Raw genomic sequence first — 26,439 nt, forward strand, 5'->3', positions numbered from 1 at the left:
TAAATAGATAAAGTAAAATAAATATATATAACAGGTATATAAAACACCAAAATGAGAGCAAAATAAAATTGAAAACTATACAAGAGCATATGGAGACAAAAACAGCTCGGTAAAGTGATAGTAGTAGTGATTATTAGCAGCAAAGTCTGTTTGTCTGTATTACTATAAAGACGTATTATAAATGAAATAATGAATATGATGCAAAAATCTGTATTATAATAACATGATACAGTATAATATGGCAAATTATATGGTAAACAAATCATCATGTAGTATGAGGTATGAGATATTTAAGGTGAAAGGTAGTTATATATTACATTATATTCAGTATAGTACAGCTATATAATATCGAGGCGAATAGAATAAAGGATCAAATATAAAAACAGTATAGTATGGGCATGATATGATACAATATAATATAAATATAGTATAATATATAACAATATGTCGTGTATTTAGTGAATAATGAGACAAGTCAAACAATTATGAGATTGTAAATTACATTACTGACTTTTTAAGTCAACGTTATAAAATAAGTCAAATTATGATATGTTTATTAATTATGAGATAACTTTTTGATGTAAGACTATGATATTCAGTTGGACTAGATAAAGCCAGCAAGTTGACTTTTTGTCCAACTACACTAGATAAACACTAGAACCCAGAATTGATAAGACATTGTGAAACCATCACTGATATTTGTGCAGCCTTTTTAAGATATGTTGTTCTTCAGATATTTGCAGTTATTGCAGAGTTTCTCATCTCTCCTCACTGACCTTTTGGCCCACATAATTAAATGAATTACTTCTTCAATTACCGCTCAACCCTCAAGTCAGGACCAAGACAGTAAATCAGCTTTATCTAAATCCTTTAATAGCTCAATCACTGAGCAAACAGATGGATGAAACAGAGTGGGGGTCCCCACACAGGGAAGGGATGCACCCACTGTTGACCCGAGTTGTGACAGAAATCCACTTTACTAGGTAATCAGATTGTCTGCATTGCAATATACTAATGGTAAATATAACACTAACTTATACTAAACTAATCCTGTTTTTATATACTGCATGTTCTGTATGGTTTTAATGTTTTGATGGTTTTTATACCCTGATTCTAAGTGAATGATATTTTATTTATGGTTGAAATGACAAAATAAACTTGAGCATACAGTACAAACATAATGTGTGCACTCATCAATGCATGGATAAGATAAGATAAGATAAATTAATCTATATTAGATTCAACAATTTCACAAAGAGGTTAGAAAACAGGATAAAACAAACCACGGCATTTATAAAAATGGGTCTTTATAAAGTTTTGAATGGAGTTCATCTATAAGTGATGTGCTTGTTACCAACACTCAGCCTCTGTATAACTGGGCGCTGTGATGTCAGACTGGACTAAGAAGCTAAACACAGTAAGATGCTGTTAAATCTTAAATAATAGTCAGACTGTCAGCACAGTGACAGCTGGTCCCATGCTCGCTCTGTAGGAGGCCTGGGCATGGCTGCAGGGGCTATAGATCCAGGATCTATGCCATGACCCTGACATGACCAACACCAGGACCAGGACGTGTTGTTGTGATCCTGACACAAAGTGAACCAGCCAACACTCTGAGGCTGTTATGGTCTGATACACTTACACCTCCAGTTGATCTTGGCAGTCTGTGTTTGTCTCTCAGCCCTTGTCCTGTCCTTCACTCTGGTATATTTGGAACAGACTGATAATCAGTCTGATCCCCCGCATCGACCCTCAGGCCTCTCACACCTGCCCAGACCTCCTGCAGGAGTTCATGCTCGTATGTGCAACTTCAGATGTTAAAGGATCTTGTTGTCACATACATTCTGATTATATTACACCAAACTATGGCAGCATGGTTGTGAATGACATACAGTAGAAGGGACGTGGCAAAGAGGAAGGAATGTAGTAGAGTACAGGAGGGCTTAAAGGACTAGTTTGATATTTTGGTTTTTGTTCTCCTTGATGAGAGGCTTGATGTTACTATCATGTGTGCAAGGAGAATGTAAAGCTACAGGCAGCATCAACACAGACTGGAAACAGGGAAATTAACCTGGTTCAGTCCACATTTAACAAAATGTCTACCACCACCTGTCATGGCTAGATGGGAATCCTAGATGTTTTATGGTATGACAACGTGATTGTCTGGTTAGGTTAAGGTATACAAAGCACTTGGTAGGGTAAGGCAATGCTAATGGTTGGGTTAAAATGATCACTTGAACACTGGATCTTGTTGGAATTTTTCGAGGATCTTGGGCTAATGTAACACTCTTTTCTTGATTGTTGGTGTTCCCCAGTTCTTCCAGGCTGTGGCTAATAAGTGGGTTACAACATTTATTTCTTCCTTTTCGTTTAATTTTTACCAACACAGCAAGACAGTACTAAACTTTAAAATCACAATAGCAGCACAAAAACACAAGCAACCCAACTCACTCCCACCAAATCCCTGCATTTGGTTTGTCTAGTTGCACTTATCAACCCTCTAAATCATGAAGTATAGGTTTAAAAATATACTAGGATGTAAAATAAAAATAGGTTTAGTTTAAAATAAAACAGCAGTTAATTATCAGCCATCACACCAGTGTCGAGGTGAAACATGAATGAAATCTCCCTAGATCTTCCTAAACACTGTGGGTCTTGTCCTTACATTAAAGCTCTCCTCTGTATGATGTTTATTTATTGATCCAGTGTCTTTAAGAGGGAGGGAGGGAGGTCAGATTTCCAGCTTACGAAAAAAGCATTTTATCTCCCTGTACTTTCAAGAAAAATTAGGTGTTTAACAGTTAATTATTTTGAATGGGTTCAAGTCACTTGGATCCACACTTCTGTATAATCCTGTGGTATATTTTTATGATATCTGAGGTTATGTATTTTGACTAGACCCCCATTTCAGCTGCTTGAAGCTTCAATGATTATTTTTTTTATTTATGCTGCAACAAATCTCAATACTTGATTTATATTATTTTTTCATCACATAAATTGTGAAACAAAATGTTCTCACACAAGGGAAACTCACTTTACGAACTTTGGCTCATCTGTGCCCAAACAAAGGTTGAGGTCAGGCTCGTATTAGATGCACAAACACTGGAAACATTAACAATTAATTATGACATTTTCGGTTTTATCTCCTGTTCAATAAGGACTGAAGGAAACCAACATGAGCAGCAGTGATGCCTCGTGGTGTCTTATCCTCCCATACTTAACTCCCCTACTATCTCATCCAACATTGATTTGGTCTCAGCTGTCGTTCCACCAGAACACAGCAGGGACATTTCTGGAGCCATAAGCAGAATTTGATCCCCTCACACGTCACCCCACCCCACCCTGCTGTCCCACGCTGTAAATCAAGTCACCTGGATAGAACCCGAAGAGTAAACTGTAAAATATTGTCATTTGGTGTTCTTCTTATTATTATTTTACTGTACATGATGCTGGAAAGTTACAGTAGTATGAGCTTATACTTACAAGTATGAAAAAGTACTGTAACACATACAACAGGTATTTAAGATATAAAACCAGTTTAAAGGTACACTCCCTGAGTTTTGTGAGTTCTTGTGGAATACAACTATAACTGAAATCACAGCATCATGGAGTCCCAGTGAGAAAACCTCTAGAATACACGTTTAATTACTTTATTTTATTCTGTTTTATTTTATTTTATTTACCATAAAAAAACAAACAAACAAAAAAAACAACAGCATGAAAAGCCTCATTTTATTAAAACCTAGTACTGAAATCACTTGAGTCAGGTTTAGGCTGTGAGAAAATAAATGTATTCCTGACTGTATACTCTTGTGTAATTTGAAAAAACAACAACAAAAAAACAATACTATTCCTGTTATATCATAGTATTGCTTTGACATCTAAATAGTTCAAATATGTTTAAACAAACCTTACATTTTTGTAGTTCTAAGGAGAGTCCAAGTAAGTAATAAGTAATGAGTAATCATTTTGAGTGAATGTCTGAAAATCTTGATATTGTGAGTCTGAAATATGACTCATGATGTGAACAATCAGAATCAGCTTCACTGGCCAAGTATGTGTACACATGCAAGGATTTGTTTTCTTTGCATTGCTCTCTGTAGCCTATGTACACAGAAATTGACCTAACAGCTCTGAATAAGGACAACAAAGCTAAACAAATAAAGGCAAATTATAGACTGGACTATTATGTAGAATGGTATGTGGAAAAAATAGGTGTTTATATGCGTATTATATAAATATATATGTAAGTCACCAATGATCAACAATAAAAATATAATGTCTATGCACAAGTCAGCTATTAAAATACATAAATAGTGCAAAGACATAAATACTGAATGAATATACGTTTACTGGATTATTATTTACAATATGTAAATGTATATATCAGTATACAGTGTATCGGGTTTACATTGACAATGACAGACGATATGTACATTGAGAAAATTAAAAACTGTAAATTATAATCTATAATCAAATACGTTGTTTTGATGTGATTGACAATGTGTGACTGATTTAATTGTTCGTCATGGGGATGCCTTTTTTCCTGGCAGAAATTAGCTTCCATAGTGTCCTTTAAAAACCAAATTAACTGAATATATTTTAATCCGAAATTAAGACTAGGTTTACAGAGTCAACTCATTTAATGAGCTCAGCGTTGAGTGGAGTTGAAGTGACTCGGGCCGTGAACGCACCCCGCCTGTCTGCTCTCTAGTTACAGTATGGCGGCTTGGACTTGCGGAGGAGGACAACTTCTTCTAGATTCCTTCCAGAAAACTGTAGGAAGGCGACGGCTTTAACTCATAACCGCCTCGGCAAACGCCGGCTGGACTGAGACAGACGACGGCAGCGCAACTTGTGGCTTTACGGAGGTTTTTTCCTGGAAGATAATCGGGCTGGTGTGATGCGTGAGGACCCGCAGTCAAGAAACTCCCCTGATTTTTCCGCGTCTGACTGTCAGTTAGCCCGGCTAGCTGCTCGGTAGCTCACCACCTCCATGCTAACGTTCGCTTGCAGGGCTCCGTTGTAGCCAAAAGGCGGGCTAGCTTGCTGCTTTTATTTGCTCCAGGAGACAGGGATGGCACTTCGCCTCCACCCGGTAAGCGAACTGGTTGAGTGGGGTGGGGAGAAAACATTTCAGGACCTGGTTGATAAGTTTGTCAGCACTCATTAGCCTAGCCTAGCCTAGCCTAGCTTTGCTGGTACAACGCCAGAAAACGTTGGCCGAGAGTTAGCGCTCTGCCTGTCCACTAGCAAGCTAGCCAATTAGCATTTTAGTTGCACAAGAAGACCTGCTAATCCCCGGTTCATCCCGGCTGAGTGTTTTGAAGCCTCTGCACTAACTAATTCAGACCAAGAGCGGAGACTGAACTGCATTAGTTGGCCTAATTGACCGTTAATGTTTAATAACTCAGGGGTGTTTTGGCGTTCAGTCTTGCTAGGTGTCGTTAGCGACCTTTATAGGTGTTCTGTGGAGGGAGTGGTAACGTTAGGTAGCTAGCTAAGCTTCCCTGTATCAGGGCAACAGTGTCACTTAGATTATGGCTGTAAATGGTGAATATTTTTCAGATGACAAATGTACTTAACGCCAAACGTGCGTGAATCGACTGGCGTGTTGCACATTGGGGTGTGTGCCCCTTGTTAGCTCGCTGCAAGACAAGACTTAACACTGCTAGAAAGCGCGCAATAATATTATTAATTGACCCTGTATACATTCGATAGGTTGTTTCCTGGATTGGTCACTCATTCAATCAGTGGTCACAAGTACTGGTGTGAGCTGTTGCTATCTTGGGAGGACTAACCATCCAGTCTGTGGTGCCTGACTGGCTTCCCTCGCCTGCTTCAGTGCTGGAATAGTTTGATGGACGTGGGAGGCTGTTTTCCAGGCTGTCAGTGCTATACTCAGTCATGTATGTCTTGACACATGGCACCCTGGTCTGTACATAGTGCCTGCTGTCACATAAGAATCGTTATGTAGCTTTGGTGGACAGTCAGTGAGGGGAATGTCTTGTCTTTTTTCTACCTGTTGGTTTGTTTTTTATTTTCGTTTGTTCCAAACACAGGAGAGTCTTGTTGATTCGAAGTGGGAAAGCGGTGCAGCCTGGGCTGTGCACAGTGGACAATGTCTATTAGTTAGTGCCTAGGAACTCAGAGGACTAACAGTTCTGCCTTCATATAGGCCACAGATATTGTAGATTATTCATTGGGGATTCCAACAGAACTGCCACTCTGGATCAAGAAAACCTGCCCCTCGTGTCTGGTTGGAGTAACACTCTTAAGCCAAAATCAATGCCTTCAGCGCTGGCTGTGTTCGCCTGCCGACCCAACTCACACCCATTCCAGGAGCGGCATGTGTACCTGGATGAGCCAGTCAAGATCGGCAGGTCGGTGGCTCGGTGTCGGCCGGCCCAGAACAATGCCACCTTTGACTGCAAGGTGCTGTCCAGAAATCATGCCTTGGTTTGGTTCGACCACAAGACTGGCAAGGTAAGAAAAGATGATGATGATCACTAAGATGACATTTAATACCGCGTTTTCCCCACAGGAGTGACTTTCCTTTGTTATTTCAGAGGAATTTGGTGTAAATCCTCACACGCTATCAAACAGATAGGTTTTGTGTTTTGAAGAAAACTCATAATTGACTAGTGGAGACACATTATCCAAAATTCTCCAGCAGGCAAGCCTCTGCAATAGCCTCGCTGACCTTATCTGTAAAAATTGCCACCTCAGAATGATTCTCATTCATAGTTCTATTGCTCTTAACACAGATGTGCTCTTTTATATAATGACACTCTGAAGCAAGACCTTCTCCCGAGCGTGAACTCTGTTCAGGCCTGAACAGATCCAGTTTGTTTAAGGGTGCGTTCACATCAAGCATGTTTGGAGGGAAACCTCATGCTCTGGAGTGTTTCCTCCTGTTGACGTATCTAACACTGTGCTTGGAGGGTAATACATAATCCCAAATGAGCACAGGAAATGTTTCCAAAACTCAAGGGATTAGGGGTAGAAAGACATTGATGCTTTTTGTCATGCTAGGAAAGCTGAAAAAAAGCATAATAAAACAAAGTCTGGATCAATTCTAGCCCTCTTCCCAAAAAATATCTGTCTATAGAAACCCTGCCCAATTGACAAGCTATCTGGGAGACTTCAGTGTGCAAATTCTGCCTGTAACTGCAGTATGAACCAGAATGAATGAAATACAACAAATACTTGACCCCTCTGAACCATGTCAAGGTATACTGGAACTTTCCTTACCTGGAGCCTTTCAGAACCTGTTTAAGTTATGATCCTGGCTGCTGTTCTCTGTTTCCCCTCGCCTTCAGCAACCGTGAAGGTGAGGATATATGTCATAAGAAATAGGAGCTGTTCTAAAATCATTGTGTCGTCTGTAAATTGCAAATTACACAAAATACAGTGCATTTGATGTTGGGCATTTAGCTCCAATTTGTTTTAGATATAGGGTTTTCTAGATTTCTAATTTGTTCTGTCCTGATTTGCAAAACATGTCTTCCTCATCTGCACCAATTTATTTCCACAAATAACTTGAAAACAAATTTGGCATTTTTGGAAAAACAACAGGTAACATATTAGCCACATTCTATTTTTCCTCACTGTTGTGTGAGGAGAAGAAGCTAAAACAATAAAACCAAAGCATATCAAACAGTAAGTTGAGCATTTTTGATTCATAAATGACTAAAACCATTAATTGGTTATGAGAAAAGTTAATCAGTTTTCTGAGTGTTGAAGACAGAAACAGTTATTTTCCTGCTCATTTATGCACACGAATGAATAAAACAGTAAAAGCAGTAGCAGCTTCAGAGCTCATTTTCTGGATGGGGTCACACTAAGTCCCAGACTAAACAATATTTTATGCAGATATCCAATTCTTGTCTGCGAAACCAACCTGTAATTTTTAAAAAAAATCCACAGGTCTGAGATCTAAAGCGGACAGATCAGATCTGCATGTTGTAGCATCTGTCGTTGTGTGGCTTCAGTGTGTCTGTAGTTCCTCTGTAGAACAGGTTGAACAGGCTGAGACAGCCACGGGATTATCCAACTATGTGGCATGCAGGGACTTTGAAATACCGTGTGTGTGTGTGTGCGTGTGTGTGTGTGTGTGTGCGTGCACGCGCACAGCATAAGCTATTTATACTGACACCAGCGTCATCCTTTCCTCTCTTCAGGGATAAATGCACAAACACATGGATTGACCAGCATACACTGATTTTATTGGCACTTAGGATTCAAAGAGGATCAATTACTTGTCAGCTTGTCATTATCGCCAGAGGCTAATGAACCTGGTCACTGATTGGTTCTGAATAACTTGCAGTGCTGAAGGCTGGTGACATAAGAGACTTCACAAGTGTTGAATGGATGTACAATAGGAACTCTGTTGGCTCAAAAACTTGAGATCCCTCTTCTGCAACATCTGTTTTTGGACTTATTTGAGATGTGAAACAGTTACAACGTGGGCAGATCAAACCATATTTAACATATTCTGAATTAATTGGCACATTTAGATAAAGGGTTAGTGGCATCTGGCAGTGAGGTTGCAGATTGCAAGCAACTGAAACTTGTCCGTTCTGGGCCACTGTAGAACAACATGGTGGACTCTGTTGAAGAGGACCTGCTCCATATGTAGATATAATGTCTCGTGTTAAGGTAATGAAAACATGATTCTTAGCTTCAGGTTAAACACGTAGTTATGAATATTATCTATTATATTCAATTTCTGCCAATATATCACCATAAATTCTACACACTGGCCCTTTAAGTTACCAACCATAGACTTCAACATCCCTGGTTCACATGCATCTCATTTCCTTGTTACTCTCCTGTCGTTTCCACCCCTCACAATAATCACAAGGGCTATATCCGACTCAATTATGTCGAATCAGATTTGGGCGTGACATGAATATTTGACTATTTGCTAATTTTTTTCCTTTAAGAGTTTGAACAGGGTTCAGCGGGATGTTAAGTGTGATGGTGACATTCGTGTAATGTAGTAAACAAGCTAACAATCCTAACGATGGATCGAAAGGGTGTTACATTTTTTTGCAGTCACTAGATGTCAAACAAAAGCCAGAGACTGTATCATATTAGGTTGCTGTGAGCTTTTAATTCACCACTTGTAAGCAGGAGCAGAAGATAACTGAGTCCGCAGTGGCCTATACCAAAGAGCAGTGTAAAAGCAAGGAGCACTCACTCAGCAGCAAAATCTGGGGACTGACTGATGATTGCAATCTTTGGCTTTCAGGGGGCAGCCCTAATAATAATAAAGTAAAGGTAGCATGACTCATTGAAAATAACAAAACAATAATTATCACATTTAACTGCAGATAAACAAAAGAACAATTTTATTACATGAAAATGTAAAATTAAGCTAGGTCTGCAAGAACTCACATTTGAGCTGTGCTCCAGTTACATGCTAACATAAATGCATGTCTCTTGTGTTGTTAGGGACAATAAAAAAAAGTGAACTTTCTCCAAACATACTGACATTTGGCAGCTTTTTGCTTCATCATACATCAGGCCAGAAACGTCAGTCCTTCAGATGTTGGACATTTGTGATCTATATCAGGTTATTTTTATGTATATCACTTTCATCACTTTCATAGATATGGATATACTGTTAAATGGCAGTAGCTTAGTATTCTCTTCCTTGCAAACACTCACTCACAGCATTAAGCACATAGACCTGGCTTGCCTAACCAATACCTCATAACTGTAGGTTCCTCTTGTAGTAAGAATGTTGCTTGTCACGTGATTCTGCAGTTTGTTCAAAAAACAGCCTGCACTTTCACTTTGCTGGAATATCACTTTGAAACAGAGTTTGTTGCTTCCACCTGGCTTGTTCTGTTACGTGACTGAGAGCGTGGTGATTTGAACACTACGCAGGAACCAATATTAGACAAAGACAAAATGTCAATGAGAACTGCTTTAACATATGTCTGATTGCACATATTGACACTTCCGGATGGTTTTTGTGCTCAGCAGTTTTCACCTCCCTCTAGTCTTTGTGTGATAAGTGCATACTGGAGAGAAACAGGTGTGACTGGTCGCATCCTGTGATTGATGAACCAATCAGTCGGCTCAATGATCCAGCAGATTGCTTTATTATTGATGTTATCATTCTGTACATCAGAGCAGGGGCCATTCTTCCTGTAAGACTATAAGAAATCCCCCAAAGATCTCTTACTTAGATCACTAAAACACACTCACTTCTCAGACTCTGCAGGAGCTGCTGGAAAAATCCCATCATGTCTTTCATGTCTGGTCAGTTTTATTGTCTTGCAGCCAGAATGAAATGTGATTAAAGATTGAGACCTGTAACACTGTGATTACATGTTACATACTGTAGCTTGCTGATGTCATGGCCTCCCTCTGGGACCGTTGCCTTGACACTGACTACTGTGAAGGAAGGATGAACTAATTGACATGAGCACAGCTGGTGGGATGAATATCTGAAGGGCTCTTAGAGGAAATAATGAAGTGTGTTCTTATTCAGGCAGCAGCTATCGTGGGGAAGGTCAGATCAGACCCAGCTGCTTCTCTTTTTAACCCTGGAGGTCCTGGGACCTCCATTTGGGAACTACTGTGCTAGAGGAGCTGAGATCCAGCCAATCAGACAGGCTGCAGTCCAACCGGAGGAGCAGTCAGACAGTTTCTCAGTCAGACAGATGGTCTCTTACTTCTTCCTTTCTCCATAACTTTGAGAAACTTTCCCTAGATTAAAATTTAATTAAAGACAGGACGACAGGACTCTGACAGTTTTTGCTAACAAGAGACCATCACCACATATTTTCCATGTATAGTTCTTCTGTTTTATCATTTCTGCAACAGAAACTATGTGAAGCCCAGCTGAAGCTTGTTTACATTCCATGAAAACAAGATAGAATATATATAACCATGCTAATGGCCCAAAATGTTGATTTTAAGTTGTTTTTCACAGTCCTAAGTTTGCATTCAACATCTCAGTGCTGAGACAGATAAAGTACTCCTGCTTTGATATTGCCAAATTTGTATTAATACACTGCCTGAAGGAGTCCCCATGTTTGGTATAAAACCACAGTGACCAGGGGTCTCATTTATAAACATTGCGTACGCACAAAACTAGGCCTGTAAGAGGCGTACGCCACTTCCCAAGCAGAAGTTGTGATGTATAAAAACAGACTTGATGCTTACAAACATTTTGGAGACGGGAAGATGGGGACGCAGATAGTGAGGCTGAAGCCTGATTGTAGAAATTGTCAGATATTTTTTGGCACACGCAATTTTTGGCTTTTGTTCATATGTACATTTTTAGTATGAATCCTACGCATTGTTTTATAAATGAGACCGCAGCTCTTTTTAGGAAATTACTAAGCTTATTAAAATAATGTAACTATATATTTCGGAGCTGTTTTTAAAGATTTACGTCTTCAGTAGGAACCAGTGGGCTTGGAGCTGAATGCCACAGCTTGAGCAGTGAAGTCAAAGATTTTAGAGACAGGCTAACACATCGTCGGATTTGGTCTTTTTGTGGATTTGTTGACAACAAGAGAGGTATAGAAAAGTGTTGTCAAAATATCAATTTATTGATACCCATTGTCTCTGAATATTTGAAACAGTTTCAATACTCATTTTCCGCAGTATTGACACACCGGCCTGGTATCAGCTGTGTTTTTTCATCCTCTTTTATTGTTATTGTTTACTAAAGTCAGTCTGCTGTTCTCTGCTATAAAGTTATTATTATATTTTAGCCTTGTTATATTTATCTTGTTATTTTAAAAAAAAAAAATCAATTTTATGCAGTCGTGTCAGTTTTCCCTGTGGTGTCAAAAATGATATTGAATAGTGAAAATTTTTTGAGGTATTGTATTGAAGTTAAAAATTCCAGTATCATGACAAAGCTAGTATAGAATGACACCAGATTCATACTGAACATTTTAACACTTTAACACTTTCTTTGTTTAAAGGAAAAAAAGGTGAGGAAACTTGTTAATATTTTTCTCAGAATGATTTATTGCAGTTAGTGCAGAAACAGCTGTAGTATTAAAACACTTCAAATATTATCCAGACCTAACAAGACAGTGAAGTTCTGCATAAAGACCCACTAGCATGACTGATTAGCACACTTAATGGACCTGAGACATCATTTATGTATTCACCTGTGCTCCTCCTGTAATGACCAGTTTGATAACATGTCTCTTGTTAAAATTACTTTTAATGTCTCCCAATAAATTGTCTCTGATTGAGGGAATTGTTGTCAAAACCACAGTAAAAGGCAGAAAATAACAACTGTGAAAACGACTTGAAATGCTCCCTAAGAAGCATGCCTCTTGCTTTGTACATGAGACAGGGCAGTTGTGTAGCTGCCAGTAGCTGTCATTAACCCAGCCAGCCTGTCAGGAAGGCCGCTTCGAAACCTCTGAACAGCACGTTAGTCAGTCAGTCAGTTGGTGGTGGTGTGCTCAGGCAGATACATAGCAGATTAAACCAGATTTAGAACTCACTGTGGAGATCTCTGTAATACAGCTGTATCACTTGAAGTTATCCAGTCATTTATTCATCCAGCTGGTGAGTGTGTTCACTGAATCTTAACCCGTGTATCGTTGTGGAGGACATGGTTGTGACGTCAGAACCATGGAGCCATGACACTGATCTGTTTACACGCTACAACAGGGGTTTAGAAAATGTTACAGGAAAAAAATAAACAGAATATCACTTAATTCAAGCTGCTAGTCAAATTCTGGTTTTGTAAAGCGTGTGGCTCCTGCATTGATTTATATTAGCAGGCAAGTGTCTGATAGTGGGAAGGTAAAATGTTGAATTGTCCTGCATCCTGCTTCATGAATACCCTGCTAGCCAGTGTACATTCTGCTGCATCAGTGTTGCAGCTCTGTGTGAAACGACGTTGGTGCTAAATTTGTCTTCTCTCGCCCTGCTTGTTTCCCTGCTGGCGGCCTATATGCCCAGTGTAATACCTCGCATCAGGGTCTGCAGCACTGTTCTGCCGGCCAGTGTCACATTTGGTCGACCCTCTGTGGAGGGTTTGGAGTTGAGAGATGAAAAGAATGCAGGGGACACCCAGACTTAAATTACGGTATGCCTGAATGAATGTTAAAGAAGTCTTATCAGACCCTCATGGTTTGAACAGGTGTAAATACCAGTCAGCAAGTAGCAGCCTGTGCTGGGCGCCACAGAGGGAATATCCCTCAAGACATTGTCATTTTATATTTCTATTTCATAAGGATTCCCTGGTCAGTTATGTTTTGTATTTAGCTCTGGCTGTTGCTCGTTTGGAAACTGTTTTAAATCCGATTTCTACATTTGGAAAAAGATGTGGCTGATAATAAGAACATCAGTTGCTGCCTGCTTTTATTAAACCCCTGAAAGTATTAATTCATCTGTGATTGGAATAAGTGCAATTTAAATAAATTATGGTCCATATCAGATGTTTATATCTTCTTAATCTTTAAATGTCATCAAGGCAGTAAAATATAAAAGTAGTGTGAGGAATGTTTGCATGATTTGAGCTGAATGGAAAATAATTTCTTTGTCAGTGATGCTATGTGTTGCAGAACCTGTCGAGTTTTATTTGAAATTCCAACTATTATTCGAACCTTCAGGGGAAAAAATAAATATTTCATCTGTATTGATTTGTCCTAACTTATAATTCATTGCAGAATAGCAACAGGCCATGCCTTGAACTACAGCGAGTGTTTGCAAAATGTCACCCTGATCTATTGAATGCCTGTTTCCCTTAGCAAAGCAGACTGTTGTAAAATGCACCTGCTTTACAGTAAAGTTGTCACTGCAAGAAGTGACCTTTTATTTGTGAAGCACTTGGACAACCGAGACACCACAAATCAATGTAAATTATACAGTGTAGTTTAGAGTTAGGCTACGTGGATTGCTTTCAAGATGATTTAGACAAATTACATATTGTTGTTATTCATTTAAATTTGATTTGTTGAGAAAAATACAGGCCTTTTGCTGAAAATCAGACACTTGCATGTCTCTCATTTTCCCTCTTTTGTGAGTTTAACTGGTATTGTAGGCTCTAGGAGCAGAAATGTTTGTCCATCTGTTAGTCTTCAACATGCTTACAAACATGGCAACAACATTAGAGTTACAGACTAAAGTTTGCATGTTAACATGCTAACATGGCTGCAGCGGTATACTGGTTTCACGGTATAATGTGGTATAAAAATTGACGGTTATCATACTGTGTATATTTCAGGGATGCACCGAATATTCGGTAACCGAATATATTCGGCCGAATATTGCAAAGAAATACATATTCGGTATTCGGTGGAATAAGTGAAAAACAAGGCCGAATAATAGCAGCGTGTTTTGATGACGCAATCAAACAGTGTGCGGTGACGGATGGAGTAAAATGTCGGCAGTGGGGCAATATTTCAAAGTGTTGGAGAGTGATGGAACAAAAGTGGTTTGCAAAGAATGTAATACTGAACTATCTAGAGTAGTGTTGCAGGGTATACTGGTACCAACGGTAGACCGCTGTACTAAAACACGACGGTACATATGATACCATAATGTTGGAGTACCGTAGTACTATGGTACCTCAGGTACCACTACTGTGGGATAAGTTCAAAGTCCAGTCGCAAGAGGGTGAGTGTTCATGCGCCGTCCAGTAACGGCGTGCGCTGGCCACCTGGCACTCGATATGCTGCTGCAGTGGTTTGTATCCAGTGACATTTCAGGTATTAGCTGAGCTATTGAGTATCTTTGAGCAGTGAAAGTTATTATTGATTTATTTTTACTTGTAGGTTAGATTTGTTTATATATGCTACAGTGATTTGTTTTCCACAGAGCTCTATGGCGCGAGCATTTCACTCACCTTTGTGACTAAAAATAGTTTTGTGCGAGCAAAAGAAATCATTCAGGAGCAGCTGTGCGAGTACAGATTTCAACCAGCAGCAGAAACAAAAGGTGAATCCTGCTGGTTGTGGGTTGAACGGGGGTCACAGACACAGACAGGAATGTATTCCTGTCAAATACGGCGGCCGTGTGCTCCGCGGCGCAAGATAATGGCTTACCGGCGACGGAGAAGTCCGGCTCCAGGTCCAATAACTTCCTCTTCTTGGTGTCATGACTGCCCAAAAGTACCTGGACAGCCGAGCCATGGCGGCACACAGGTATGTGACGTGTCAGAGGAGAAACGTGCCGTTTACATTTCCCTCTTTGTGGCAGGTAACGGTCCACAAACCTCACCGCACTTAAGGGACTGTTCTTAACTTGTCAGGGGAGGAGGGTGGCTGGTTGATTTTTATTTCATTTATTTATTTTATTTTGATCCCCCTATGTTAATCACTTATTGATGCTGTTTTTGAAGTATGAATAAGTCAATAAGTAATTTATTCCATTGAAATATCATTGATGTATTATAGAAAAATGATTTATCTTTTTATAAAGGACAAAAGGCACATCTGCCTCATTTTCGCTGTGGTATCGTGATACTACTCAGAACTGTGATACTTTTACTGGTATCATACCGTGGGTCCCAATTTTGGTACCATGACAACACTAATCTGGAGGAGGTTCATCTGCAAAAACTAATGAAAAACTAAACAATGGCATTCAGTATTCGGTACTCGGCCAAGCGTTTAGTTTTATTTGGCTTCGGCTTCGGCCACAAAGTTTCATTTCGGTGCATCCCTAGTATATTTGCTTGTCTACAAATGTTGGCAGAAATATTTATTGATACATAGATACTGACTATTTGAAAGTGACTATATGGTATTAAAAAATGCAACTGGACAAAGAATGTGAACTTAATTTTATTTATTTTCAAAAGGGAGACATTTACACAAAATTCCATTAAAAATTGATTCAAGTTTTAATTATAATAAAGCATTTGTTGAACCAAAAACCCTTCTGTTTAAATTCCTTTAAGGGTCATTGTAATTGATAATAAAAATTGTGTAATACCATATACCTTGATACCATAAAACTGTGATATTTTTTGAGATAAATAAACAAAATACTTTGGTTTAGGTAATAACACGACCTTCGCTTGGCAAATATTTCAGAATAATACCGTAATCTAGATATTGTCTGTTTTCCATTCCTCTAACACTTTCAGTATGCACTTAAAAGCCTCAGTTATCTAGTAGCATGGCTTTATAATGAGGTGATGTTTATGTAAGGTCAAAGTAAATAGATTTACGGACTTGAGTGGCAATTCTCGCAGCTATTAGACCTGGATGTTAATAGCAGGATGTTTCATCATATAGACACTCATTAGGTGTTTGTGCTGGATGAAAGATCATGTTATTTTCAGTGTAGTTGTTTGAAAATAATGGTTCTCATTATTTTCAATGAGAAAATCATGAGAACACAGGTACACACACGTACACATGCACACTTCCTACAGTAGATGAGTCATTAGATTGCTGTAGGCTTCAGGTGGGGCCACTTGTACTCTGAAATAGACAACAGAGTCTTCACTCCCTGTACCTTTTTAGTGTTAAAGCTGGACTGTGAGCACCTCCTAACAGTCAGTGTCAGTGAGCACAAATGTAGCTGAGTATGTATAGATAGGCCTATGGCTACCTGACTGGAATGCCTTTTTGTGCAGCCATCAGACCTGATTTCATTCCTAAAATCTATGAGTACATAAGGCATACGTTAAAACACTGATAGTTAAATGCAGTGCCATCCCAAGCTGCAAAACATCATCAGATCTTCACTGCTACAGACTCACTGCAACAAAGTGCTAACACCACTGTAGGATACAGGTCATATTCAGGGAGTTTATCAGTTACTCAGGGCAGGGTTTTAATACTGCATCATTCACAGGGTCCAAAATTAGCTACTACTTCAGCCCTACTTAACTACGACCCTCAACACTGCAACACACAAGCTAATCGACTACATTTTGTTTTGCATCTTCACACTGGTGGTGGCATGCAACTAGTACCAGTGGTGCTAGTACTCTACAGAGGAGAATTTCACGCTAACTGCAAAGAGAGTCTGCAAGTGTGTGGTGTTGGCTTTTTTTTTTTTTTTTTTTTTATAAAAGATATTTTTGGGCAGTTTTGCCTGTAGTTGACAGGAAAGCCAAGTGTGAAAGGGGGGGAGAGAGAGGGAATGACATGCAGCCAAGGGCCACAGGCTGGAGTCAAACCCGGGCCACTGCGGCAACAGCCTTGTACATGGGGAGCCTGCTGTATCCACTAAGCCACCGACGCCCTGGTGTTGGCTTTTTTAATCACAGCAAAGCCAATACAGCGAGCTGCAGGATTTGCTGCAGGTACTTGTCAGATAGGCTCTGCTTGTTGTTTTTAACGACATCGAATCTTATGCAGTTTTACGGCTGGATGATAAATCATCTTGGCTGGAATTTTTTTCAGTTTACCAGCCATTGGCGGATAAACCACAAATATAATTTTGGACTTTGTTCATTCACCAGCCTCTTTAGTCTGTTTCTGCACATGAGTGTAGTTGATCTATGATAACCAGAGAGCTAATCACTCAGTCAACCGGGCAGCTGGTGGAGAGCAGCGCTGACAGCAGAGCAGAGCTGTTGTCTGGTATCAGTATTCCACGGCATGGTAATCGCCTCGATCTGAATACCAACACAGCACAGGAACGCTGTTACACACAGACAGGACACAGCTCTGTAACTCTCTTTAAATCCGTGTGAGTGTGAAGGAATAAGACACTGTTGGCAGGAAAAGGCACCCTGGCAAACTCAGCTCTGGCATTGTGCACGTGTGTGTTCACTGAGAGGAGCGCTGCATCCAGATACTGCAGCAGGACACCATGATGGAGCATTAGAAGAGGAGGGTGGGGATCTTTGGGAATCTCATTATTGGTGTCACATTTTGATTCAGAATCAATTCTCATTTCAAAACTGATTACTGACTCAATAAAAGTAAAGGATGGCATTATTTTTGTGCTCCTACTCGGGTACGCTGTGTGCCAAATTGTTCACTTGTGTCCGTTGTCCACTGAAATGCAATATCCAACATAACTGACAGTTAGGCTAGTACTCAGCTCTTTTTTAAAAACTGCATTAATTCAGATGCATCTTTCAGTCTTCTGCCACACGATTGACTTCTGACTTTTTTTGTTCCATCAACATAAGATTTTTGACATCGCAGTTCTTGAGTGATGATCACGTAATCATCGCATTGCTGCAGTTTTACACTCCATCTACACACCCCAAACAGTCCCTGCTCCTCTGGCTGCTGTTTATTATTTATTTATCTATTTATTTCTTTTTTTCTTTTTCTCCTTCTCTTTCTTATTTATTTATTATTATTTATCTATCTTTTTTTTCTCTCTTTCTGGTCTCAGGCTCAAATGTTTACCATGTACTTTGCAAAGTAACTAACAGCTCTTGGAAAATAGCTCTACAGCACTTTAATTTCTAGTGTTTTACATTACTCCAGCACTTTAACCCCCAATGTCTCTACATCTACTACTGTCATCTATCACAACTGATCACAACTACAAGATCTATGTACTGGACTCTGCATTGCTACAGACTTACACACTATCCACACACCCCATACAGCCCCCTCTCCCCCGTCTGCTTGTTACCTGGTTGCGCCCAGAAACAAGGCATAAAGCATATATATATACTTAAGGCACTGGAGGCAATATGATGTGTGCAATATTTCTGTTATGTGACGCTGGCCGACTCTATACTGCAACTATAAGACTGTTATGTGTTTTAATGTATCTAATACTGTAATTGTATATTTTATGTGTACTGTATTGATTTTATACTACCTTTTAGGAACTATGCTGATAAACATCTGGCAGGGGGACTACCAATGTAAATCAGCCCCTGGCTGCAATTGGGTGCATCTACATTTTCTTTTTTTCTTCTCTTTAAAAGAAATGTTTATTGATGTACACTGTCTTAAACAAATAACCGTTATTGATGCAGCATTTATGTGCTCCTCGGAAGATCTGGTTTCCTAAGTTGAGAGGTCATTCTTCCGACTTTGGTTTGTTCACGAGGAAAAAACATGGACGCTACAAAGAAGACATGTTGTACTTTTATATTACAAAGTGATTTTGTCACAGACTTGTTGCTGCACCAGTACATTCCCAAAAGCTACTACAATATTACTTTACCTGACTAATGCTAATAAATTTGTCTGCCATGTTTTTGCATATGATATGTCAACTTGGCAACTTGTGTACCAACATTTTTGCTGACTTTCTGTGTTGTTGTTCTGGCTTGAGGGGGTGTTCACCAGTCAGGAACTGATTTTATGAATTATTCAGACACCATGTGAACGCAGGGTGAATTTATCTTTTTTACTCACCCACCTATAATTAGAAGTGAAACTAGTACAGACGATCAATTTCCATTTGTTGATTCTTATAGCTAAATGTGCTATTTTCTCTTGCTGTTGACTCACAGTTAAATCACTTACATGCTTCAGTTCCTACAGTTCAAGCAGCCACTGATAATGATGTCAAAGGTCAGGTCACAGTGCCTTGACAGTAGTTGGAGATGGAGGTACATTGATTACTTTGTAGTACTGAGGTTCAAAACGCAGCCCTATGATGATGATTGAATGGAAAGAATAAGAGTAGGTCTGATGCTGGATTTTTTTAAGGTTGATGCAATAAAGTCAACTAGTTTTATTATATAAGGAATCCAAGTGTTAATCAACACGTTTGCCTTCTAGCAGAGACGTTTTTTATACCATAAAACTTGAGTCTCATGTAATGTGGAAAATTCTGTAAAATTTTCTTCCATTTTATGTGTCTTCCTTTCCACTTCCCTTTCTGTCTCTTGGAGGTGTGTGTTTGACACGTGACACTAACTTTTACTATCTTGAACTTGATACAGGCAGCTTTCGTAACTTGTTCATACATGATGCAAGCTCTTAGAAGCAGAGTTTTTTTTTTTTTTTTAAGAGCGCAGTGGTGTTAAGCCTGTTTACTATTTGCACATCTGTTACATCACTCTATTCTACACCAGCCATTATGTAGAGCTCTGTTCCTACATATCTTGTTGGCTCTTAAATCAGTGAAAGTGTGCTGTTAACCTCAGAAAAGATTAACATACCAGCCACAGCTGAACATTATCCAGCATGGTGGGAAGGCTGTCGTCAAAAAGCCAGAAGAACATGTTGGCTAGAGAAAACTCCAATTGACAGTATAACTGCAAGCATTAATCATTTGTTTAAAACTGTTAATTTAATTGCTAACTAACAATTGATAATCAAATAATTGGTGTGAGTAATTTTTAAAGTCAAAATTCTCTGATTCCAGCTTCTTGAATGTGAATATTTTCTGTTTTTTTTACTCTTAAAAAACTGAATGTCTTTGAGTTGTGGACGAAACATTTGAGGATGTCTTCTTGTGTGTTAAGAAACTGATTTCCATTTGTCAACATTTTCTGACATTTTATAGACCAGACAACTAATTTAATTTATCAAGAAACTAATCGGCAGATTAACTGACAATGAAAATAATCGTCAGTTGCAGCTGATGTCAACAGGTGAACCATTTTGTGTTATTATCTAGTGAAGCAACTCTTAGTGAGTCTTCAACCTGGCGACATTTCCTCAGACAGGAAGGAGGATGCTGTCGACACAGTCTGCCTTTATGAGCTTATTGTTAGAAGTCACAACCAGAACACATGATGCTAAACCCCGTTATGTGGCTCTTAAGTTTAGGTTAACTAGTTGAATTAGCATAAAGGTTACTTTTCCAGATGCTGCAGCAGTTTCACAGAGCTGTAAAGAAATACATCTTGTGTTGAATTGCCTCCTTTGTAACAGAACTACAGAAAGCATTAAAAAGGTACTTCATATTAATTTAACTGTGAGGAAATTCCAAAACCTCTCATCATTTAATAGGACCTAATACATGATTAAATATTTAAGTGGGTGATAACACTACAGTATATTCAGTGATTGATCTTGTTGGCATTAGGACTGTTGCTATTAAATGGACATAGTGGTATATAGGGTATCATTAAAATAAGTACCTGTGAAACAAATGAGGACCACAGAGGTCATTTAAGAAATGCAGTACCTTGTATAGGAATAAGTGTAATAAAACTAAGCAGAACTAGATATTACCGTTAGCTGCTTGGTACATAAACTTCTCTGCCACTTATATGTGGATATCATGAGGACAGGTATTTTATGATGTCATTCAAAATTTCTTGCAAGATTAGAGACGCAGCAGAGGCTGAGACGTCCTAGAAAAAGACATTTTGTCTTTTCTAAATGTATTTTATTGAGCCTAAACTGAAACTTTAAGCCTGCATTTAATGATTATTTTTTGATTTAAGCGTTTAATCTAAATGTTAAAGTGAAATGTCAAAAAATAATCAAAAATTGGCCATCAGAAGTTGAAAGAGCTTAAGTTGATGTCTTCAAATTGTCCGACTAACAGTCCAAAACCCAAAGATATTCAGTTTATAATCATATAAAACACAGAAAATGCTCAGATTTTGGAGCTGGAATCGTCTTTGCTTAATCACTTAAATCATTAGACTTATCGGTTATCAAAATTGAAGATGATTGATTCCCTGTCTCGACTAAATAATTCATCAGCAAATTTTTTTCAGCCCTTGTAATTACATATTTGACTGTAAAATCAATGATTCTGTTGAAAGTTTGTCTTGCAAGCCACTAATTCATTTAATAAATAACAGATGTTGGAGGACGAGGGTTCTTGTCTGTTGAGCACTATCTGTCTTCCATATAGACCACTAAAGAGACAGAGCCGAAAATAGGCAGCTGAAAATAGGCAGCTGAAATCTGTAGCCGAAACACCCGCTCACCACCACTCACCTTTCAAGGAAACGCAGACACTGTTCTGCAGGAATATGCTCACATGCTGACTGATAAAACCCTCTTTCTGTTTGCCAGTAGCAGCAGACCGCCTCTTTTGGAAATGGTGGCAGGCGTCCAGGCTTCAGTCAGCTGGCTCGCTGCACCAACACACACCGGCATCAACAAACGCTCCCTGCTCTCTCTCCATCTACAGCCTCTGTCAGACACGCAATGTAACCTGGAAATGCTCTGCCGGTTTTATGTGCCAAAGCACCCCAAGTTAACTTTGACTAAAAAAAAAAATCAAAGACACGCTTCCACTCCAGTCCACTGATGATGATGAGATAACAAGACAGCTTAACGACATGTTGTACCACGCAATCTTTCACCACATGCATTATACTTCTTGCTCTGGCTCGGCTCATGTGGAAGATGCTAAATATCTTGTGAGCACTGCGACGGTGTGTAAAATGATTTCATTACCAGTATATTTCAACTGGAGATGTCTTGAGCCTGTATCAGTGCTCGTGTGGACATATTTTAATGGAGCGGTATTGGCCAAAAACAAAACTGAGCAAAATTTGGTCCTGTCTTGATCGTGTCTTTACTCTTTTGTCCACCTCAATGTGCTGTTGCAGCACTGTGCTTGAGGCTGCAGCTGTTATTTCAGTGTGTCAGATTCATACACCATCATTTAGTAGTTTAACGACTCTTTTAACAGAGATAAAAACAGTATAATTCATACACAAAATGTTTTATTTGCATTTGAAATAGAGTGAAATAAATATGACTAATTAATTGATTTAAACTTTTATTTAGTCGATGTTGCCACACAGTTGCGTGATAGGAGAATACCATTTTTTCCCTGTGATTTTTGAATGTTTTCCAGTCCAGAAAAGCATCAGTGACCCCTGATCATTATTAAACCACAGTGGTGCAACTGGGCTCTAAATATTTAGTTTGTCCGTTTTTCTTTAAACTGTGATATATTCAGCTGATACTCCCTGATCCAGTTCAAACAGTGCTTAACCTAGACCAACCTTCTGTTTCTTTTTATGATGTCTGAAGAGTAGCTTGGCTGAAATGACACACTTGGCTTTATTTTGCACCTGAAACAGAATCAGGAGTCTGTTCTTGTTTAAATCTGTACACATTTTGATGCTAGGCTTCCAGTTTCTCTTACCAGCAGAGGTGTACACAACTTCACTACTTGAGTAAAAGTACAGATACTCCTTGTCAAATATTACTCCAATACAAGTAAAAGTAGCTTAGTCAAAATATTACTTAAGTAAAAGTACTTAAGTATTTGCTTAAAAAATTAGTTGAGTAAAAGTACTTTAAAAAATCTCAGGAAATACAGGAGAGGAAAGTAGCTTTATTGTCATTCTGACGCAATTCTGCTACAGAAATGTTTGTAGCTCAAAAATAAACAAATGAAAGCAAGAAGCCTCAGAACACAAACTCAGCTGCATTCATCAACAAATGAAATTGCTTCATATTGCCAAGAAAACAAATGTTACCTTCCAACTGTATTTTTCTCACAAAAACCCAAATTTCCTTTTCTTGTAGTTACATTTGAACACATCAAGTGTGACACTGCAAAAACTAAAAATCTTACCAGTATTTGTCTAATTTCTAGTCAAAACAAATCTCATTACACTTAAAATAAGACACATCACCTAAAAAGTAACTTGTTTTTAGACAATTTTCACTTGTTTCAAGCAAATTTTCACTTGAAACAAGTAGAAAAATCTGCCAGTGGAGCTTTGCTTGTAATAATTAGAAAAACATTTTTCGGTTCACATCCAAAGTTAAGTTTCGTTTAAGCATGACTTAGTACAGCTAAATCAATACGGCTAGGACAAACCATATGTGAATCGGCAGAAACAGTTTATTTTCTTTGGTATCAGAATTTAGCAAAACAAACAAAAAAAAAAAAAAAAAAAAAGAAATTCATTGGTTGACGTAAGAGCAAAAGTAGCGAGTAATGAGAGCATCAGTAGAAATGTAGTGGAGTAAAAGGTACAGTATTTGTCCTTCAAATGTAGTGGAATAAAAGTAAAAGTATCCCCCCAAAATAATACTCAGGTAAAGTACAGATACTGAAAAAAATGTACTTAAGTACAGTACTCAAGTAAATTTACTTTGTTACTGTCCACCACTTGCTTACCAGTGAATTTCTTCTATTCTTATTGAACTGTTGCTCTGAGGATCTTTGTCTCTTTCTGCAGTTCGAGTTTTCAGTACAGCACTTTGTTCTGAATGTAAAAAACAAGCCCTTCATGTAATGTAACATCTATTTGTAAAGAAACTTTCTATAGCTTAAAAGCATGAAAGAGCACTCAAACATATAGAGGAATCCTCTCTGACATCAGACTGGATCCAATCAATTTAATCAACATTCAAGTAAATAAGCACTGGGTCGGATTCAGTATCAGCGGGCTTCCAGTGTTAAAGGACGCATATCGGGATATCCCTAGTTTAAACAGTCAACATGGAACTTTTCCAGAACAGAGGCCTATGTGTGAACGCTAAAAATACATTGTTTAAACAGATGGAGGGACCCAGCAGTGCGACAGGCTCCATGTCTGAAAGGCGTTAACTGCCGTCTTTTTCTCTCTTTCTGTGTCCCTCTTTTCTCTGCTCAACAGTAAATATAACAGGTTTATTGTACCAGTCGTGACTCGCTTCCTTCAGTGTGACAGATTCATTCATTTAATAAAATATGGAGAAAATCTCACGCCCCAGTTCCAGTCCTGTGGTGTGACCAATCCTTTGACATCTAGTTTTTACAAAGGAGCCTCCTCATACTTTTACTGCCAGTAATTATTAAGACAACTCTCATGGCTTCTTCTTTGTTTAACATTTGACCTTCCACTCAACTTCTGCAGCTTTGGCTTCTGATGTTAACCTGTTGTCTTTTGAGCTGTAGAGTAATAGATTACATTGACATTACTACTTTAAGTATTCCTATAGTATATTATCCGTATTGCATCAGTGCTTGCCCCTGCCATTTTTCTGTTTTATGGTTTAGCATTGCTGCTTTGCCTCAGTGTTTTCACATGGACCTGAGAGTTCAAAGAACATTTTTCATCAAGCCTCTCAGAGTAGGAAATCTGTCCTGACTGGCCCAAGATTCTCAGTGTGACGGATGTTTGGTCCAGCTATCAGTAAAAGTATTTTATTGTCTTTCCTAACCAAGGAAAGTCATCCTATCTGTATTTGTAGTAGAGCCACAGAGCTGTTTGGACCTGTCGGGACTCCCCAGACAAAAATCTGCATGTGTCTTAGATGATGAAGAAATACAGGATGTAGTCTTCAAAGATATCCATCTCTTCCTCTCAAAGATATTAAGTGAATAAAAGAGTAAGTCAACAGAACAGTCAACAGTACTGCTAATTCGATACTGTAATTTATTCTCTTGTTCATACCGGCCATCAGAAGATCCCTTCCTAACATGCTTCTAATGTAAGAAGTCAGAGGTCATTATATCTGAGCCTAATATCATAGTTGTGTGGTCAGAATTAATCAAATCATGTGGCTATCCTCCAAATTTCCTTTTTAATTTTTTTTTAAGTAGGAAATTCCCTCTTTGTGTTTCCCTGGACAGTGTTTACATGCTGAGCTGTGGTGGAGGGATAGTAACATGAAAAGGGAAAAATTTAATATACTCTGCAGTTGTCGGACTGCTAAAGCCTCACATGACGTACAGATGAACTTTGAATTTTTACAGAGCACAAGGACTGTGGACTTTATCCCCTATAACCTACACTGAAAGCACATTACAGGGTTCGTCCTTGAATCTTTAGGGGAAAAAATCAAGTACTGGAATACCTTGAAAATGGCCCTTTTTTAAACAAAGTTCTTAAAGTCCTTGAAATTCAAATGAACCACAATGTCTTATATTTCTACCTAAGTTTTGTTCTTTAGGTCATTATAATTAAATTGCTCAGAATCAGAAGTCACCCAGCTTTTTCTTATTTCAAATTTTGATGCATCATTTTCTTACAGTGCACGCTCTCCTCTCCTTTTATCCGTTCCTTGATAATGTCCCACCAGACATTGTAGTTTATGTTAACTTCGCTTCACTCTTAAAACCCAGGCAAAATCAGTAAGCCTGTGTAGTCATGGCTCAACATTCATTCATTTTCTGTAACCACTAATCCTGTTAGGGGTCACGGGGGGGGGGGGCCTCTAGCCTATCCCCGCTCCCACTGGGTGAGAGGCGGGGTACACCCCGGACAGGTCGCCAGACTATCATGGGGCTTAACTAAACATGATTTTACTTAATGAGGCGGCTTTTCACCGTAATTTGTTTTCCTCTCTCTTCAGCGGTGCTCCGATGTCATAGCTCCGCCAAAACTAAAAGTGAAACATAAGTTCCAGCTGACATCATGTCCTTGCGCTACTTTCAGATGGTTCTATTTTAAAGATGATTTTAACTTTCTTCATTATGTGTAACGCTACTCGTTTTTATAATGAGTTGACAGTTCTCTCTGAAATCAGAAAAGCATGACGGTGTTTCTCCCTCTTGTCTTGTGCCATGTGCAGGCTGCTCACCATGTCAGAGTTCAGTTGTAGTGAGTTTGTATGGTTATGTTGATGCCCTGGTTCTGAAACTTTCTCTCAGATTTCAAGTTTTAGATTCACAAGAAAATGTTTCATTGCACTA

General features: G+C 38.8%; 1 protein-coding gene across 13 annotated transcripts in view; it reads left to right on the plus strand.

Moving 5' to 3' along the window:
* Positions 1-4,692: 4,692 nt before the first annotated feature.
* The window catches only part of slmapa (sarcolemma associated protein a), an 87,533-nt gene continuing 65,786 nt past the window's right edge, over positions 4,693-26,439 (plus strand). For 12 of the 13 annotated variants that reach the window (XM_033625598.2, XM_078171076.1, XM_033625600.2 and 9 more), the window contains exon 1: positions 4,693-6,486. In XM_033625598.2, the coding sequence (XP_033481489.1) occupies positions 6,289-6,486 (198 nt within the window). In that variant the 5' untranslated portion in view covers positions 4,693-6,288. The remainder of the gene's footprint in view (positions 6,487-26,439) is intronic. The other variant, XM_033625597.2, reaches the window with a different exon arrangement.

The sequence above is a fragment of the Epinephelus lanceolatus genome, chromosome 1 (genome assembly GCF_041903045.1).
Source record: "Epinephelus lanceolatus isolate andai-2023 chromosome 1, ASM4190304v1, whole genome shotgun sequence".
Classification (NCBI taxonomy): Eukaryota; Metazoa; Chordata; class Actinopteri; order Perciformes; family Serranidae; genus Epinephelus; species Epinephelus lanceolatus.